The following is an 18,512-nucleotide window of genomic DNA, read 5'->3' as shown; positions in this document are numbered from 1 at the left end:
ACAGAAAAGAGGACTCAGATATTCTCAGCCTAAAGGAAGCAGACAGGTGGTTCAATCACACAAAAGAAACCTGCCTACACAGACCACATAGCCATTTTATAATCCAAGGTTCTTAAGAGCCACTTCTCTACAAGCTACTGGATAGATTTCTCCCTTCTATACTTTGCCCTAATACTTCAACTTCATTGTCAGTACGGCATATGACTGAGTAATAATAGAACTGATTGGTGGCCAACGTGTCTAGGCAAATCTTTTAAAGAATTTTTTCCAGTGAAAAGAAGGATAAAAATTAAGTTATATGATCTTGAAAGAGCATTTCTCAGACATCAAAAAGTAAGTATCAGTTCTCTAAAGAGATTCTTTAACTGGCACCAAAACACTTCTTTCAAACTTTAAATAAGCCTGACAGGGGAGCTAACAAAGCTGGTTTCCTATCATCACTATGGGATAATACCCCTACCATCACAAATGTAATCATTTTAAACTATGGAAGGAAATCATGGATATGCACATGCCAATTTTTTCCTTGAATTTAGAGCACGAAAGGTGGCAAAACGACAGTACTGGGTATGGTAACCGATTTAAATCAAGAGAACAAATACAGTTTGAGTAGTGAAAAATGAAGACTTTCCTATACTGTCACAAGCAGCCTCAACCATGAGCTTATTTAATAGCCTCTAGTGCTAAGAAGACTATTTAATCCATGCTCCCCCCACCCCAATGAAATTGCTAAAAGGAATCAATTGGTATTAACTGGAGGAGTGACCTAATGAAAAGACTCCTGACAACCAGAAACAGAATGGAGACCAAACAACTTGTTTCACATGGCTATCCTGATCCTGAAATATCTACCTCTGTGTTCAAGAGAAGGAATGCTCAAGATACACTATGAGGTATGTTAGCTTATTAGTCATATCTCAGTGCTTCTCTTACATCTCTGGTGTTCTGCTGTTATTTTTTTTAGTTTGCTCAGCTAGAGTTCTGGATGTACTGTGAAACACAGTTAAAGAAAATAGATATGAGAGACCAAGATAAAACTGTACATAGTATTTGTAATGCAGAGGAAACGAGCAATACGAGATTCAAGATCAGTAGCCGGTTATTAATTCATGCTGAGAAAAAACTGAAACAAAGAAAAGAAAAGCAGGGAGATATAGTACATAGAACTGAAGTAATTGTTTACCAGTGCTGGCTGCAATGTATAAAAATGGTGTTGGTTGTACGTAAAATTGTTTGGTGTGATCCCATACCCTGCACGTGAATTGTGTAACACTGACAATTGCCACAAATTGTCTTGCATCTGAAGAAGTGAGGTTCTTACCCACGAAAGCTTATGCTCCCAATACTTCTGTTAGTCTTAAAGGTGCCACAGGACCCTCTGTTGCTTTTTACAGATTCAGACTAACAGGGCTACCCCTCTGATAATTGCCACAAAGAGTAGCCTGAATAGAATTTGGAGTTTTTTTTAGCGGAGTCTTTTTAAATGACCTAGATTAACTGGAATCTGACAGCTTGTTGTGTGGGAGGTCACAACAACTGGCAAATGACAAGCAAAAAGATCTGTAAAACAGGTGATGTGGGTTCAATAGCAGGCTTCGTTTGAAGTCTCTGGCATCAGCTGTTTTGGTGCCTGACACTTGGAAAACTGATGCCCTGTATAAGAGAAGTAAGCCATACCAAAGCTCTGAAATGAATATTCTGATCAGTAACTGGCCACCTGTTGACAAGGCTAGATAGATTCTATTCATTAGGGTTCATACTGAAGAGATATTGTATTAGCTGGTCAATAGGGTTCTTGGTCATAACATTGCTCTGTCTGGACTGAGGTGCTTTCACTTAAAAGAGGCCTGTGGCCACAGATACCATTCATGGTGAACAATTAAAGAAGTTGTTTACCACAGTCCTCATGGGAATTGACTAGTGATGCAGTAAAGATTCCCCAGCTATCACCCACACAGAGCTCATTTATGCCTTTTCTACACGACAGCAATTGTGGAGACGAAACGTGATGTGGGTGAAACTGAGAGGTTGAATTTCAGAGCAGCACTTCCTCCCCCAACTCTTGTCTGTTTTTGTAGTAGTTTAAACTCTTGCCCGTTATTTTATTTCATGAGCGTTCCAGGGATCTGTGTATTGTTTTTTAAAAAAAATATCTGGTCAGCATCAAATGCAGGAAACACAAGCCCCAACTGTATTACGAATAAACCACAACTTAAAATGACCAGGAAACATTCATAATTTTTAATTCACACCAGTAATAAAATTGCATTACATTTTTCATAAAATAAATGTTCCAGTTTATATACAGAAATCAGACTGTACAGAGCCCTCCCCCAGACCCCAAAAAACTCACAAACATACAGGCAATGCAGTGCTCAGCTAAGCAGGCACAACTGTACATCTAAATTTGTAACTGCTTTGTGTTGGGGGCGGGAAAAAAGTACTACAATGTATATAGTCCTTTCTGGACCAAGAATTAAAAAAATATTGCAGGCAAGCTGACAGACGCCCCTCACTGCTTGTGTGGCTGAACGTCCATCCCACAGTGCTTCAGCAAAGCAGGGATCGTTATTGAACTTGGGACTCAAAACTTCCGTTCAGCTGCCCTTCCTCATAGTCCATCTGACACAAGATCATGTTGTTCTTCAGGAAAAATTTGTCTCCCACACAAAATCTGAAATGTAAAATAAATAAATAAATAAATAAAGTCAGGCATGTCCAAATGTTAGTTGGCATTAACCAGGTGGCAGTACATTATGAACTATACTTACTGGATTGGAATTTAGGGAGGCAGGATACAGTGGATAGGGCACTCGACTAGGAACCAGGCAACCTGAGTTCTATTTCTGGCCCTGCCACTGATCTCTAAGAGACTCAAGTCACTTCACCACCTTGTTTCCCTCTCCTACCTTTTGTTTGTGTTGTCTATTTAGACTGTAAGCTCTCTGGCACAGAGGCCCTCTCATACTATGCATTTGAACAGTGCCTAGCACAAGGGACCCTGATCTCTGTTGAAGCCTATAGATCAGGGGTCAGCAACCTTTCAGAAGTGGTTTGCCAAGTCTTCATTTATTCACTCTAAGGTTCCGCGTGCCAGTAATACATTTTAACGTTTTTAGAAGGTCTCTTTCTGTAAGTCTATAATATATAACTAAACTATTGTTGTATATAAAGTAAATAAGGTTTTTAAAATGTTTAAGAAGCTTCATTTAAAATTAAATTAAATTGCAGAGCCCCCCAAGACTGATGGCCAGGACCCGGGCACTGTGAGTGCCACTGAAAATCAGCTTGCGTGCCGCCTTTGGCACGTGTGCCATAGGTTGCCTACCCCTGCTATAGATACTACTGTAATAATCCAACATGAAAAGTGATGGAATAGATCCCCAAATAGACATGAGCTTTCAGAATTCACTGAAACCGGGAAGCAAACCGGTTATGTTACACAAAATGTTTGAAATGTTCTATGGTATTCAAATTTCCAGGTGAGGCAGTGTTTACACTAATTTACAGGCACTAAATGGCTATTAAGTCCTTCCTCACCCCCTTATGTACAGTGCTGAACAATAAATAGAAGTTTCTTGATGGATGGCTAGACTCGGTTAACCTTTATCTTCTTGGAATGGAGCGTGAAGTTCTCTGTCTACCATGTAAATTGTTCTGTTTGTATTAAAGTTGACAGAGAGAGACTTGTGATATTTAACAATTTTATTTGATCATTAAGGTCAAAAAGGTTGCACACAACACCTGCAAGGTGCAGTTTGACTGCCACTTGGCTCCTCACACCTCCTGTTTGCTATAGATGTAAAAGTTAATCTAGAATTTTAGGATAATACACACAGTGCTCTTCACTGATCTCCCACTCAAGGGCAGAGTCTGACTTAGCACATGCTAAGTGCTTGACAACAAGGCAGGATATAGGCAAGACAGCCTCAGTGTCCTAATCCAGTCCCACTACTTCAGGGCAGGTACAGCTGATAGTGATGCAGACGGCCAGTTCTGAAAGACAGATATAGCTGGTGCACACATGTCCAGCCAGCTAGGAACTGGCAGATATGAACTTTAAAGAGGCAAAAACATTAGCTAGGAGTTCGGAGGAGAAATATAGGCCCTACACAACATGAAGCCCACGGAAAGAGGACAACTTTTTCCTCAGCAGAGTCATGAAGCCTTGAAAATGTGCCCCTACTATGTAGGGTGACCAGATGTCCCAATTTTATAGGGACAGTCCCGATTTTTTGGTCTTTCTTATATATATTTCTCCTATTAACCCCCTCCCCCGCGATTCCGATTTTTCACATTTGCTGTCTGGTCACCATACTACTATGCATGGTTGTACAAGGGAAATTCTCTAGTCCTGATCTGGAATATGTTCTCGGCCTGTGATAGTCAGTGGGTAGCTAGAGACTGAAAGCCTGCTATCAGACTGGACAGTCTGAATTATACGAGGAGTGTTCATTTGTATGGGACCTACCACATCCAAGCCTCTCCAGCACCTCATACAAGTTTTCCCCTAATGGATGCCTATAAGTCAGCTGATGCCTTGCTTAATTTGGCAAGTGGGTATAGCGAAAACCTGTGGCTTCCACAGTGCGCTTAATTAGTATGGTTCAGTGTGTGATTTAGCTCAGCACCCAGAGTCTCCTCTCCTAGCCTGCACCTGAAACCCTCTTTATAATAGTCTGAAATTCAGCTAGCTAACTTTTAACGCTGTATTCCAGAAAAGAAACAAAAGCTGCTTCTTTAAGAGGAGACTCCAGTTAAAGCAACATTGCACATATTCTCCTGAAAGTTACAGCCTCACCAATGGATTTGCTGAATATACGAAGTCTATTAGCCAACATTTTCCAGACTGCAACTTAAGACAGCTGCTGACTTTCTGCTACTTAATGTTACTTAAACTGTGACCATAAAACCCAAGGAGCAGGAGTACAAAACAATGTCACGCCACAAGCACAAATCAGCACAGTCAACAGCCGCCTCTTGCCAAATCTAGCTGGGGTCTAGAGCAGCCATGGGAGAGCTGAAAAGTGATTCGTAGGGTGTGGTTGAGTGTAGTTCTTTTAAAATCAGGTGAAAACCAGGCATCATGGGGTCCCATGTTTCTCTCTCACAATGTGCTCAATTTACAAGACAAAGATGTTTTTTTCCAGCTGCCAGCTCTGAAAACTCAGCATGGACCCAGCAGGAAGTGGAGTTCTTTCTTTCTCATGCACAACTACCAATCAAGATTTAGCATGCTGGTGTCACACCCAAAGCGTTTTACGCCTGTGCAAACCCAGCAGTTTTCTGGAGGTTGATGTGTGAGGAAAAGGGAACCCAGCCTTCATACACACCGTGAGTGCCGAACTGTTAGAAAAACTTATCTTACTGAGCGAGTTTCATCAGGAATCAGTGAGACATGAACATTGAACCCAGGATGCCATTTTTATAAAGTGACTTTCAGAATAGAACTCAACACAAGAAAAAGGCAGGTGAACTGCTTGAAACATCTTAGGATACTGATGTGTCAGCAGATTACTGTGGTAAAAAGAAGGTTTAGTAGATAGACAACAGCTACTTACCCTTAAAAATGCAACATGAGTTAGGCCCAAGATACATTTTAGGAATCAGTGTTTTTGATGTGCGTTGGAGACGATGGCTGATGGAAATATTTCGTACCTAACACTATTAAATAAAGAATTATTTTGCCTTTTTAAAAAAAAACCCACTATGCTAAGACTGGAGCTTGGGACTGAAAAAAACAGGGTAATACCAATGGATCCCAAAAAACCTAACTGAGGACTCTGCTTGTGAGAGGCTGCTCACTATTGAGTTTCATCTCTGGGGAGGGAGGTGCTGAATTCCTGCCAGCGCAGTCACAAAATGGATAGGTCTGCCAATGCTTTCTGGATAGCAGTAAGGTATATCAGAAGAATATCAAAGACAGAATTAAAAATAGGACTATGCACCAAAACCCTGGGAAATACAGTTTGTCTGCAAGACAGTACGCTCCCTGTCCAGCGCACCAACCACTAGATGTCACTATAACCTCAGTGGAATAACCCTATTAAACTGGGGACAGCTTGATTTATTGCAGCTGTCAGTATTAATAGGAAGGCATTCTTCCCCCAAACAAATAATACCAGCTTTGTGTTTGATACAGTGCCTTCAATTAAAGCCACCCAAACTACATACCGTGTGTCTGATTCTCCTCATACATGAACTGCTGGGAGTCAGGTGCAACTCCTCAGACTTCAACCAAGTTATACGGATATAAAACAAGTGTGAGAGGAAAGTCCGTCCCTGTATTTTGATATGTTCTCACAAATCTAACATGAAAGCTAGAAAGGTGTGAGCATGTGTGTGTGTGTGTGTGTGTGTGTGTGTAAATATCACACACACACAACTCCATATTGACTGAAATTCCAGAGTAATTGAATGTGATGCATCTTATTTTTAAGTGAAATATCAGGTATGTTAACTTGGCTTTGAAGTAACGTGCTTTTCTCCCATTGAGCTTACTCACTCTTCTTTTCCTCCTCTTTTACCACATGTCCCTTCATAAATAATAATTTGTGGTTTAACGGGCAGCCTAAGCAAGGAGGGGGAAGTTTTAAGAATGCATGCTTCAAAAAGGGAGACTATGCTCCATTTAATACACTCAGCTTCCAAGAGGAGAACTCTATCTTCTGACAAGTGCACCAAAATCAAGAGAAAAGCATGTCCTAAAGTCTTTGCACGCGCGCACCCTCCCCCCCGCATTTAGTCTTTTATAGATACCAAATGAGTCAGGCTGAACCCATATGTCCTTTCATTGTATACGCTGATATGTATTTCTCTCTGCATCTTCCAGTCAGGTGTGGTACAGCCCCATTTAAAACTACCCCACAAGCAGGCCCTATTGCTTATGCAGCAAACTGAAGAGAGCACTTCGTACTCTCCAAAAGGGCTTACCTAGAATATATTTCTCCTTCGTACCCTCCTCACTTCTGAGCCTGTCAGAAGTCTGATTTAAGTCACTCTGAGTTAGAAGTATTTGTGCAAGAGAGGGTCCTATCTCCATCTATGGGTGTTCAGCAAACAGGCTAGATGCTGAAAGATCTCAGAAGCTGTTTATTCAGTTGCATTACAACTATTTCAGAACAGCTGTCTGGTGCCTACTGTGCCTGGATCTGCAGTCCTTGCACACACCTCTCCAACTCCCCTTGGCTCCACCAGGCCCACATCCTCGAAAAGGTTGCCTACATAGACTGGGTCTGTCCTGCAACTACAAATAAGACAACCCAGCCAGTGCTAGCAGTTTCTCGGCCCCAGAGAGGTGGCAAAGATCAAGCGGATTTCCTTGGTTCGTGGGCAAAAATAAAAAATAGTTTGTGTTTTTTTTTTTTTTTTTTTTTCTGTAATAACTGTGTCCTCACCTCTGGTTGCAGAGTTGGCAGGCAAAGCAGTCCAAATGGTAAACATTATCTCTGGCCCTCATCACCATCTCAAAGGCAGGGATCAGTTTACTGCAGGCAGCGCAATTCCCGGTGGTACCAAAGAGCCTGCCAAAGAAGCACAATCATTAGAAGCCATTTTAATTAAATGGTGGAAGCACTAATTAAGTGTAATTAGCAGTATCAAATACTGTATTGCACCAATAAATAGGAGTTGCAGTATCCATTTCGCTGACCAACCAGTGTGCAGGAACTTGGGATAAAACTGCCTGGTGAGCAAATGCCGATTGTCGAGATGAAACTTCACTTGGCTTGTGAGCCTTGGGCTAATTTACTATCTAATGGAGAAAAGCATTAAAGATACTTTCAGTGCTATTTTGGGGCTCACAATTTCAGTCAAAACAAAACTATTTGCAGGGTTTTTTCTCTGAACATCTTGCTTCCTTCCCCACCCCACTCAGCACCCATTTGCTCTTCATTGTTGCCTAATGGAGGAATCCAAGCTGATGACAATGAGTGAAATGCAGACGACTCACTAACTTTGCCAACTCCGGCAGGCAAAGCTGCCACTGGAGAAAAGTCTAACTTACCTCCTGTTTTAAAGGAACACACACTTATCTAAAGACACTTGGCAATAATGTTTTACAAAGCCACTTTATAAATTTTGCTAAGACCTCCACCCTCCTCGACCTTCCTGGGAGGCTTTTTACACCAAGGCACAAACAGTACATTCAACAGTTCACTTCAGCTCCCCAGTCCTTGAGGACAGCCCTTCTGCACTGGAAGCTTTGCCACTTTTGTCATGGCTTTTGCTATCTCTCTTCCCAGATGTCTGCTGCTCTTACAGCTCCCACAGGGAGACTAACCAAGAGCTACGGCATCACCCCCCCAGCCCTTGGACAAGTCCCTGAAGACCCATGAGCCAGTGCCACTCCCTGGGGACACGCATCACAGCACTTCTAAATTAGAGCTATAGGAACCAGTTGGGGATGCATGCAACGAACCAAAGATTTCAATCTTAAGCTGCAAATAGTCAATATACACTTAGTTACTTTCTGTTTAAGAGAATGCATGTGATTTAAGTGTTCTCAGAGCTATGTGGAAGGCACCTTCTTCCTGCTGATTGTTAGTTTGGCGTGCATGTAAACATGCACACGTGTGTACATCCCCCTAAACATATATGGGGCCTAAAGTCTGTTTCAATTCTTTGGAGTTGCATCTTGCTAATGCCAGTACTTACTGGTTCCACCACTACAAAAAGGCAAAAAAGAATAGAGAGAACCACTTGCAGCCTGGCAGAGGAACACCTATGTCTGATTTCTCAGCCTACAATTTGCTGAACAAATCAATGCTACTGATCACTGGACAGTAATCACTGAAGTGTGATAAGATCCTCAAGATAACCCTTCCGCTCTCAGGCTCCTGAGCTATCATGTTAGCTTGTTTTGGGCATATAAAAAGTCTTACTTCTTGTGTCAGATGTTACAAGAGACACCCTTTACTTTTCTGTTATTCTTGGCTTGAAGGCCACTGGACTGTTTTCGGTGGGAGGAGACTAGACATTTGTGTATGACACTTTACAAAAAAAAAATAAGTCTACGGTACAATGGGCCAGATAAAAATAGTACCAGAGACACAGCAATGTAAGATCTAAATACTCTTGCCCTCGGACTTCACCACATTAGGGCTGGAAAGCCTGTACCGCAATAGACCGAGCAAAATGGCAAACAAACGGCAACATATTCAGCAAGGGCAGGATGGTGGCCTACTCTTATGATAGCAGGCGAGCCAGCCCTTCACGGGCTCCCTGCATCATGGATTAGTGCAGGAGAGAGAGTAGCCTTCAGAGGACTGCTGCTCCCAGTCCTACACAGGTGGTAAGGGACACTGCAAGAAAGGGCGTGTCTTATTATGGACCAGTAGCAGACCGGAGCAAGGGTGGTAGTGCCAGCAGAAGCTCACAGTGCCCTCCCTGGAATGCTCCTGGGCCAGCAAAGCTACAATGCCCCTCGTTCTGGATGGGGTGCCAATTTATAATATAGCCCCAAATTTGTATTTTCTGATTCATAGTCATTTTACTTGGCAAAACAGAAGTGTCTCTATCACTCCTTGGTGTAACCGTCTTCCATCATATAACTAGAACACCCTTAGTACAGTAGCAGCCGTCATTAGTTTCAATTTTTCTATTTGATAGAGAACTAGCAGATTAGGAGAACAATGATGTCTGCATTTTTAGAATATCCAAATCACAGCAAACATTAAAAAAATCACTTAAAATAAAAAATACAAATAAAACCCAAGCAAAGCAGCCCAATACATTAGGTAAGGAGAACAGTGGAAGTTAATCGTAAATTTGTTCTGTGCATGATGCCACTATTCTTGTGAGCGTAAAATATCCATTATTCATTAGCATCACAGTTGTGTGGAGCTCAATCTAGATTAAATAAAATAAAGCGGCCCCAGACAGAGTTATTTGCATTGTTAAACAGGCAGTTTTCTTCACCCTTCAAATAGGATACTTCTCTACATGGAAATGATGGGGAAGTTTGGACAGATGTTCACTTAACTATTTAAACAGTTAAAGAAACATGAAGATTGTAAAAAGAAGAACAGGAGTACTTGTGGCACCTTAGAGACTAACAAATTTAAGGTGCCACAAGTACTCCTGTTCTTTTTGCGGATACAGACTAACGCGGCTGTTACTCTGAATCTTGTCATGAAGATTGTATTTGGCACTGGATTCACCTGTCTCTTTTCAGGGGTTGGGGGGGTAAACCAAGTGTTAAATAGCTTTGAATGTTTGCATAAGAGCTGCAGTTTATGTTTTGTCCAGCTGAAATTATGTTGCCTTTTAATGTCTACATAAATGTAGCTCCCAGTTTTTCAGTGTGCTAATCTTGTTTCCTTCCATTAAGTTTCAGACAGCCCCCACCTCCCTTCCCTAACATATGAACATTTCACACACATTATAGCACTTTCTAATTTTAATCACTTCTCAGGGAACGATTTAAAGCTCTATATAGTCACTAAAATTCTCGAGTATGCCTGACTTGTAGCTCAAAGTTCACAGGCTTTTTGCTGTTGGAGGAAGTGCAGATTGAGGCAAAGAAGAGACATTTTTCAACTAAGAATTTGGTCTTTGTTTTTTGGCATGTCCAGCTGTCATGCTCCATACCTCCTCACTTGGAGATCACACGAGGAGCAGTTTGGGTTTTTGTTTTTTTAATTTTAGGGGGGAACTCCCTTTCATCATCAATACATCCCATGGTTTAGTTTAAAAAGAAGCCACAAAAAAAAAAAAAAAAAAAAAAAAAAGGAAACACATACTCCATCCTCTGGATGCATTCTCCATAGCAAATCCCATCTTGTCTGTCACCCCCCCCCCACACACACACACACACCCCCGAAAGCTCAAGCATACCAGGGAAATATACCATAAGATCCTCAATATTCTCACTGGCATGACGCCAGTGGGGGTGGGGTGGGGTGGGGAGGAAATGAGACAAGGAAGGTTTTTAACCTCTTTTTAAAACTCTCTTAAAAGTTAGAAGACAGCAATTTTTAAGTACAGATTTATTCTCTCTTATGTAACAGAAGGACCTCACCAGCTTGTAAATAAGCTTAGACTATGCAGATTTAAAATTTAACACAATTAAACTTTTACCCTGTGGTAGTAATTATGCTTAATGGCTCTTACTCTGAACTTAACCATGTCTATTGTCGTCAGCCAATCTGAAAGCAGGAATTTAGCCAAGGACAATTTTCTGTAGTTTATAGGCACACTAAAATCCAGCTATTCTATATTCCGATTAGCTGTTGATGTCATTGTGTATAGTAAAAATTAAAGCTAATTGGCACATAGGAGCAGCAGTGAATACGAATGAATTGAGGGGCAAGCGGGTAGCACTCTGTGGAAGTGCTATGTAACTGTTGGGAGGCTTCTTTTTATTTAAAGACTTAGCTGCTTGTAACAGTAATCTTCTGTACAACATTTTGGAATTCAGCAATGCTGTGAAGGTACTTTAAACTGACTAAATGTACAGTAGGGGCATAATTACCCAGAGTTTACCTTTTCTTTAGGGTATGAGTGAGGGGCTTATACTGGCGAGTATGTGAAAGGGAGGGACTTGTCTAAAAGTGACCATCTTCCCCATCATTTTAAACACATTCTATATTTCCAACTTACATTCATCACTCGTGAATGAACATTAGATTTGTACCCTTTCCATGAATCTTCCTTCTCGCCCCACTCACATTCATTTATGGTCTAAGCTATATGATAATCTGCACATCTGTTTCATTATCTCTAAACCTACAAACAATATCTACAAATGGATTTCTAAATACCTAGCAATACCAAGATTGCCCTCCATCCTGGTATCTGCAAACCGGCAGCAAGTCAGTCAGGGGCCAGAAAATTCTCCTATGAAAAGGGACTGAAAAGATTGGGGGCAGCTCACTTTAGAAAAGAGATGGTTAAGAAGGGATATAAGTGTATATAAAGCACAGAATGGGATAGAGAAGGTACATTGGGAGCTTTCATTCTCCCTGCTGTATAATATGAGAAACAAGGAGGACATTCAGTGAAGTTAAAGAGGCAGCAAGTTCAAGGACACTTTTTCCACACAAAACATAATCAGATGGTGATAATTATTGTCACAGGACTGTTGAGGCCACAAATTTAGCAACATTCAAGAAGGGACTGGACATTTATATGGATACCAAGAATATCCAGAGTTATAATAGTTAACACAAGCAGATTTTAGAAGAGAGTAAACCTCATACTTAAACCAATCACTAATTACTAGGGATTAAGTGGTTTCAGTATGAGGAGACCATTGCCTACCATGCTAACCAATATGGTCTCATTTTTAACTTGTACTCCTCTAGCTGCTCTGTAACCATCTGCTATTATGTTATATTTAGATTGTCATCTCTTTGGGGCATAGACCGTCTTTGTTCTTGCTTGTACAGCGCCTAGCACAACAGGGTCTATGATGAGGGCGCCTTGGCACTTCTACAATACAAGTGGTGATAATCGTTATAATAAAATTCTTGCACCTTCCTCCAAAGTATCTCATGCTGCTGCTGTCTGAGACTGGATACTGGTTTAGATACACCCTGGGTCTGATCCAGCGTGGAAGTTCCTATGTCCATTTCTCGTACCTTGAATTCATAGTCATGAGAAAGAGCCCTGTTCCTACCAGTTCAAAACCCTCCAGCAAGTTGGACTCAAACAACTTACATCAGTGTTTGTCAGCTGCATGCGGCTGACACAGTTCGAACAATACACGTGTTTATTGTGAGCTGACAAAATACTGAGTATGCAAATAGCTGTAGAAAAAGCTTAACAGCCACTTAATATGATAAAAATGTAAAACCAATTCTAAAATGTAGAGTCAAGGCTGAAGGACATCTCTAATCGGTCTTTGTGTGGGATACAGATGTAACCTACTCCTGTGTTCGGTTTCTCTTGGCTCCCACAAAAACAGCATAAGGCAAAAATCAGATTGCCATGTGGTAAATACTTGCATGTGGTAAATACCTGTCAGTGAGTGCACACTTGTGAATATAGCAGAGTCAATGCTACAGTGGAAAGTTGTGCCAATTGAAGGAAAGTAGACATATTTTGACATTAATGAAGTCGGTTAAGTTGTTCTTTCATGATGATTTCTAGTTCAGTTCCAGAGAACGTACATTTTATGCCAGAGGGTTTATTACTCATGGATAGCTAAATAGAAGGAACTGAACCAGCATAGTATAAAAAGCTCTCTGCTTGGGTGGCCAACTAGCATGGAGACTACGGGGCATAAATTTCAGGATTCCTCAAGGCACACATCTTCAGTTGAATAATCCATATGGAAGGTATTTATTTTGGATCTTTTGGTCCCTCCCTCCACATTTTAGAGAGCAAGAGATTTACACTTGGTATGAAGCTGTCCCACCCGGTGCCAGAATACAAGTACCATATCCCTCAAAAGCTCCAATCTTCCTACAGTATAACTGCTCCAATTGACATTAAAACCAATCTTGGCTTTCACAGATGCTGTGTAAACACACATATATGGAGACAAGTTTTCTTAGGAGAGTTTAGAAATATTAATAGGAAAGTTGCAAGTTTGAAAGTGTTAGAGGCAGGTCAGTACATCAAAGCCTACAAGAATTAGTCCACCCCTGTTAGAAGGTTTTGAAAAATAAAATTAAAATCAACTAATAAACCCAACTGCAATTTGTTATCCTGGAAAGTTCTGGTTTGTATACGTGAAAGGCCCTCATCTCAGTAACCACATAGGAAATAATCTTTGCTGTGACAATATGAAGTGTGACAATGTGGTTGAAATGCACTATCTTTTGCACATAAAGTGCACATTTACTTTTTCACTGTCAAACTGTCTAGGTACAAAACAGTTTAGAGGCAGGGAAATCCCATGCAGAATGCCTCAAAGTGGTTAAGAATAATAAAAGTCAGTTTAACAAACTCTACACCATTATTAGGATCTTCAGTAAAACCCAACTTTAAAACACAGTCCTTTCTGGCCATGCTGCATCTATCATCTTTTTCACAGAAAATACATTTCTGGATATAAGCAGGTTGATTGTGTCCCTTTAATAACAGATCATTGCCTAATATATCTGCTGCTGATGCCCATATATGCTGTATATTTATTGAAAAAAAATAAATAGCACCCTCCTTGGAAGACTTCCCAGTTTATCAAGTTCTTTCTGCTGATTAATGCTCCTGAATGTAGTTTCAATGACACCGTTGACAGATTAGCTCAAGTTTTGCTAGTTTTGGCGCACACACTGGAACTTTCAAAGTTTGTGCTTGAAATGTGGAACTGTGGTTTGGCCATTTGATTTGGTGCCACCATCATTACTTTCACATGGAAGTCTATTGAAAGTGAGGCATTGCTGGGCATGCTCTCTAGCCAGACAAAACTATCACATATTTTTGAAAATCAAAGACTCACTTTTCTTAATCACGAATAAAAATACTGTACATTTACTGGAAGCAATAACTTGCATCCAAAGGCATCCCTAAGCTCTTTACTCAAACTGAAATATAAACTGTAGGTGGTTATTACTGAGGCAGAACAAAGCAATGCTGTCCAAAAAGCTGGAGACAGGAAAAGATGAAGGTTGAATCCAGCTGGAAGTAGGAACTTTTAGGCGGGAAGAAGGTACTATAGCTACCTAAATTGGAATTTGGTTAAGACAAAGTAAAAAACACCTCTCTCTCTCTCTCCCAAATATGGTTTTGGGATCATTAACAACCAGATAAGCTGAAAACCCCAGTTTGAGCTCCCATTCAAAAAGTCGCGATAAGCAGAACAACACGCCCCTAGTCTATGCTGAGGCATTGGTTCCATACCAATTTAGGGCCTAATCAAAAGCACACTGAAGCCAGTGAAAAGATTCCCATTAACTCCACTAGGAGCTGGATCAGACCCTTAGAGAGAAACATGCCCTCTTCTGATTTACCATACATTTCTTCATGCAATATTTGAGCTTCCTTTGGAGATACCCTCATTTAAGTCCTGACCAGGACCAACTGTTTTGTTTATCAAATTGTGACAAGTACCTAACAAGTGCTGGTACATATGAAATATGCAGAAGTCATTTGGTCTGTTTCTGTCGTACTGAATTTCATTTTCCTCTGATTTACATGGGTGTAACTCAGGAAGAGCTCCATTTAAGACAATGGAGTTGCACTGGTGTAAGATAGGAGAGAATCAAATGCATCTTCAAAAAGCACCCCACTGAAAATTCTGAATTAAGATGGCAGTTCCACCAAGAAACTCTGAGCAGGGCTCACAGAGACTGCTGGTGTGTTCCAAGTTGGTGGATCTTCAAGTAGGTCTGTGGATCAATAAAACAACTGGTTTTTGTATTAAACAAGCAATTTACAAAGAAGCACACTGTAAGGATTTCTATACCAGGAATAATAGCTTCCAACAGAATTTGCCTATTCAACAGAGACAGATAAATTAAAGATGAAAAAGCTAGCCAACACGACTGTTAACCAAATGGTAAATACATTGACTTAGACAATAACGTATCTGGAAATACATCTGTATGTAGCTGGAGACTGAGGTGGGATTGCAAGGATAACAAATTTAAACAACTCAAGATCGGATTTCATCTTTCAGAATTAAAAATGAAGAAGAAAGTGCTTTAGGAAACATGAAGGTTAACAAATGTTCCTTCGCAGGCAATGACGACAGTTTATTTTCTGAAACAAATGATGAGGATATGGTCTGCTAAGAGTTTCTGAAGCACATTTGAAAGATGTCCTCAGTGACTCAGACAAAATGTATTCAGTGCAGAAAGCCCACTGCCTTATTTGACGCATTGGATGGCAGCCTGCAAAGCAATGCAGGCAGGCCAAGAATGTACAGAACCAGTAGGGCTCCTGCCACTGGGCTCTACCCCACTCAGAAGAGGAGAAAACATTCACACTAAAAAGAGCTAGTTCTCATGCCAGTTCCATGCACCGGTCACAGCTGTCCAGTTAACAGGATAGCACTTCTTCCAGGAAAGATCTATGCATTATCATAGAATCATAGAATATCAGAGTTGGAAGGGACCTCAAGAGGTCATCTAGTCCAACCCCCTGCTCAAAGCAGGACCAATTCCCAGCTAAATCATCCCAGCCAGGGCTTTGTCAAGCCGGGCCTTAAAAACCTCCAAGGAAGGAGACTCCACCACCTCCCTAGGTAACGCATTCCAGTGTTTCACCACCCTCCTAGTGAAATAGTTTTTCCTGATATCCAACCTGGACCTCCCCCACTGCAACTTGAGACCATTGCTCCTTGTTCTGTCATCTGCCACCACTGAGAACAGCCGAGCTCCATCCTCTTTGGAACCCCCCTTCAGGTAGTTGAAGGCTGCTATCAAATCCCCCCTCATTCTTCTCTTCTGGAGACTAAACAATCCCAGTTCTCTCAGCCTCTCCTCATAAGTCATGTGCTCCAGACCCCTAATCATTTTTGTTGCCCTCCGCTGGACTCTTTCCAATTTTTCCACATCCTTCTTGTAGTGTGGGGCCCAAAACTGGACACAGTATTCCAGATGAGGCCTCACCAATGTCGAATAAAGGGGAACAATCACGTTCCTCGATCTGCTGGCAATGCCCCTACTTATACAGCCCAAAATGCCGTTAGCCTTCTTGGCAACAAGAGCACACTGTTGACTCATATCCAGCTTCTCGTCCACTGTGACCCCTAGGTCCTTTTCAGCAGAACTGCTACCTAGCCATTCGGTCCCTAGTCTGTAGCAGTGCATGGGATTCTTCCGTCCTAAGTGCAGGACTCTGCACTTGTCCTTGTTGAACCTCATCAGGTTTTTTTCTGCCCAATCCTCTAATTTGTCTAGGTCCCTCTGTATCCGATCCCTACCCTCTAGTGTATCTACCACGCCTCCTAGTTTAGTGTCATCTGCAAACTTGCTGAGAGTGCAGTCCACACCATCCTCCAGATCATTAATAAAGATATTAAACAAAACCGGCCCCAGGACCGACCCTTGGGGCACTCCACTTGAAACCGGCTGCCAACTAAACATGGAGCCATTGATCACTACCCGTTGAACCCGACAATCTAGCCAGCTTTCTATCCACCTTACGGTCCATTCATCCAGCCCATACTTCTTTAACTTGGTGGCAAGAATACTGTGGGAGACCGTATCAAAAGCTTTGCTAAAGTCAAGAAATAACACATCCACTGCTTTCCCCTCATCCACAGAGCCAGTTATCTCATCATAGAAGGCAATTAGGTTAGTCAGGCACGACTTCCCCTTCGTGAATCCATGCTGACTGTTCCCGATCACTTTCCTCTCCTCTAAATGTTTCATAATTGATTCCTTGAGGACCTGCTCCATGATTTTTCCAGGGACTGAGGTGAGGCTGACTGGCCTGTAGTTCCCCGGATCCTCCTTCTTCCCTTTTTTAAAGATGGGCACTACATTAGCCTTTTTCCAGTCATCTGGGACCTCCCCCGATCGCCATAATAGATTATGTCTATTCCTGTCTGGGGCTCCAAAGAAGAACAGCACTGAACAGCCCAGAAGCCACAGGTGAGTTCTGAGGTGCACCTTCAAAAGTTTCCATTCATGAACGAGCAAAAATGCAACTGAAGCAACTTACAGCATGTCATCTAGTATTTCTTTAAATGTATGCACAAATAAGCACCACGGCCAATGACCACAGAAAATACACCGTTTGTTTCGCACTAGTTGGCCAGAATGCTAAGTGCCACCTACAGCAACAATCCCCATTGGAAGGGAATAGATTTGTGCTCCAACCAAGTGAAGGGGGAAGCTAAGTCCACTGCTGGGAGTTGTTTACTAATCACGAGGCAGTGCATTCTCAAACAGCTCGAGCTCCTCAGTGGATCTCACCAGTTACCATACCACATGGGCCAATATCCATTCAAAAAGGCCCTCTATCCTTTATATAAAGCCTATGGGACACCAATAGATTATGTGCTCCTACTATTATATGCACTATTCCCATCAGGTTTCATTTACCTTTTCTCTGTCCACATTTATAGATTCAAAACTGGCTTGCTTCTTAGCTTTGTAAAGACTTTGTAACATATTTAGTGTACCAAATTCCATTATTTGACCCTGCTCTTCTTGGGAACCACATAATCACAGTAAGCGGCCAGTGATTAATTCTTTTGATAGTCATTGTAATACTGTACTTTAAGTCACTGCAATGAACTTATTTAGTATACATGTATCTGTAACATGTATAATTCCACTGTAGTTTAGCATTAATTCATTTCCAATTGCTGTAGAAAATGTTACTTTTTTGTCTTACCTACTAGAGTTTGGATATTAGCTCCAAAGCCATTAAAGAAAGGAGTCAAATAAGAAGGGCTTAGATAATTCTCTGTGAGTGAAGCAGAAAAACAGTGGAAGTGAATTAAGGATTGAGGAGATGATGTAGAGAAAAAAAAAAAAAGTTATGGATTCAGAGATCCTGTGGGCAGAAGTGACTATTTGGAGTGGAGAGCTTCTAGTTGAACAGATGTGGCAAGTGACCTTCTAAGTAGAAAGCTGGCCTGGTTGACGGGAAAGGGTTTAAACAGGGAAGAG

The 18,512-nt window shown here is 41.4% G+C and overlaps 1 protein-coding gene across 4 annotated transcripts in view; it reads right to left on the bottom strand.

Moving 5' to 3' along the window:
• Window positions 1–2,226: 2,226 nt before the first annotated feature.
• LMO1 (LIM domain only 1) overlaps window positions 2,227–18,512 on the bottom strand; it is a 77,328-nt gene continuing 61,042 nt past the window's right edge. For all 4 annotated transcript variants that reach the window (XM_034770096.1, XM_034770095.1, XM_034770094.1 and 1 more), the window contains 2 exons: window positions 7,398–7,523; window positions 2,227–2,674 (listed from right to left, as the gene is read on the bottom strand). In XM_034770096.1, the coding sequence (XP_034625987.1) occupies window positions 2,569–2,674; window positions 7,398–7,523 (232 nt within the window). In that variant the 3' untranslated portion in view covers window positions 2,227–2,568. The remainder of the gene's footprint in view (window positions 2,675–7,397; window positions 7,524–18,512) is intronic.

This window comes from Trachemys scripta, chromosome 4, assembly GCF_013100865.1.
Source record: "Trachemys scripta elegans isolate TJP31775 chromosome 4, CAS_Tse_1.0, whole genome shotgun sequence".
Classification (NCBI taxonomy): domain Eukaryota; kingdom Metazoa; phylum Chordata; order Testudines; family Emydidae; genus Trachemys; species Trachemys scripta.
This window is presented reverse-complemented; position numbering and strand designations above follow the sequence as displayed.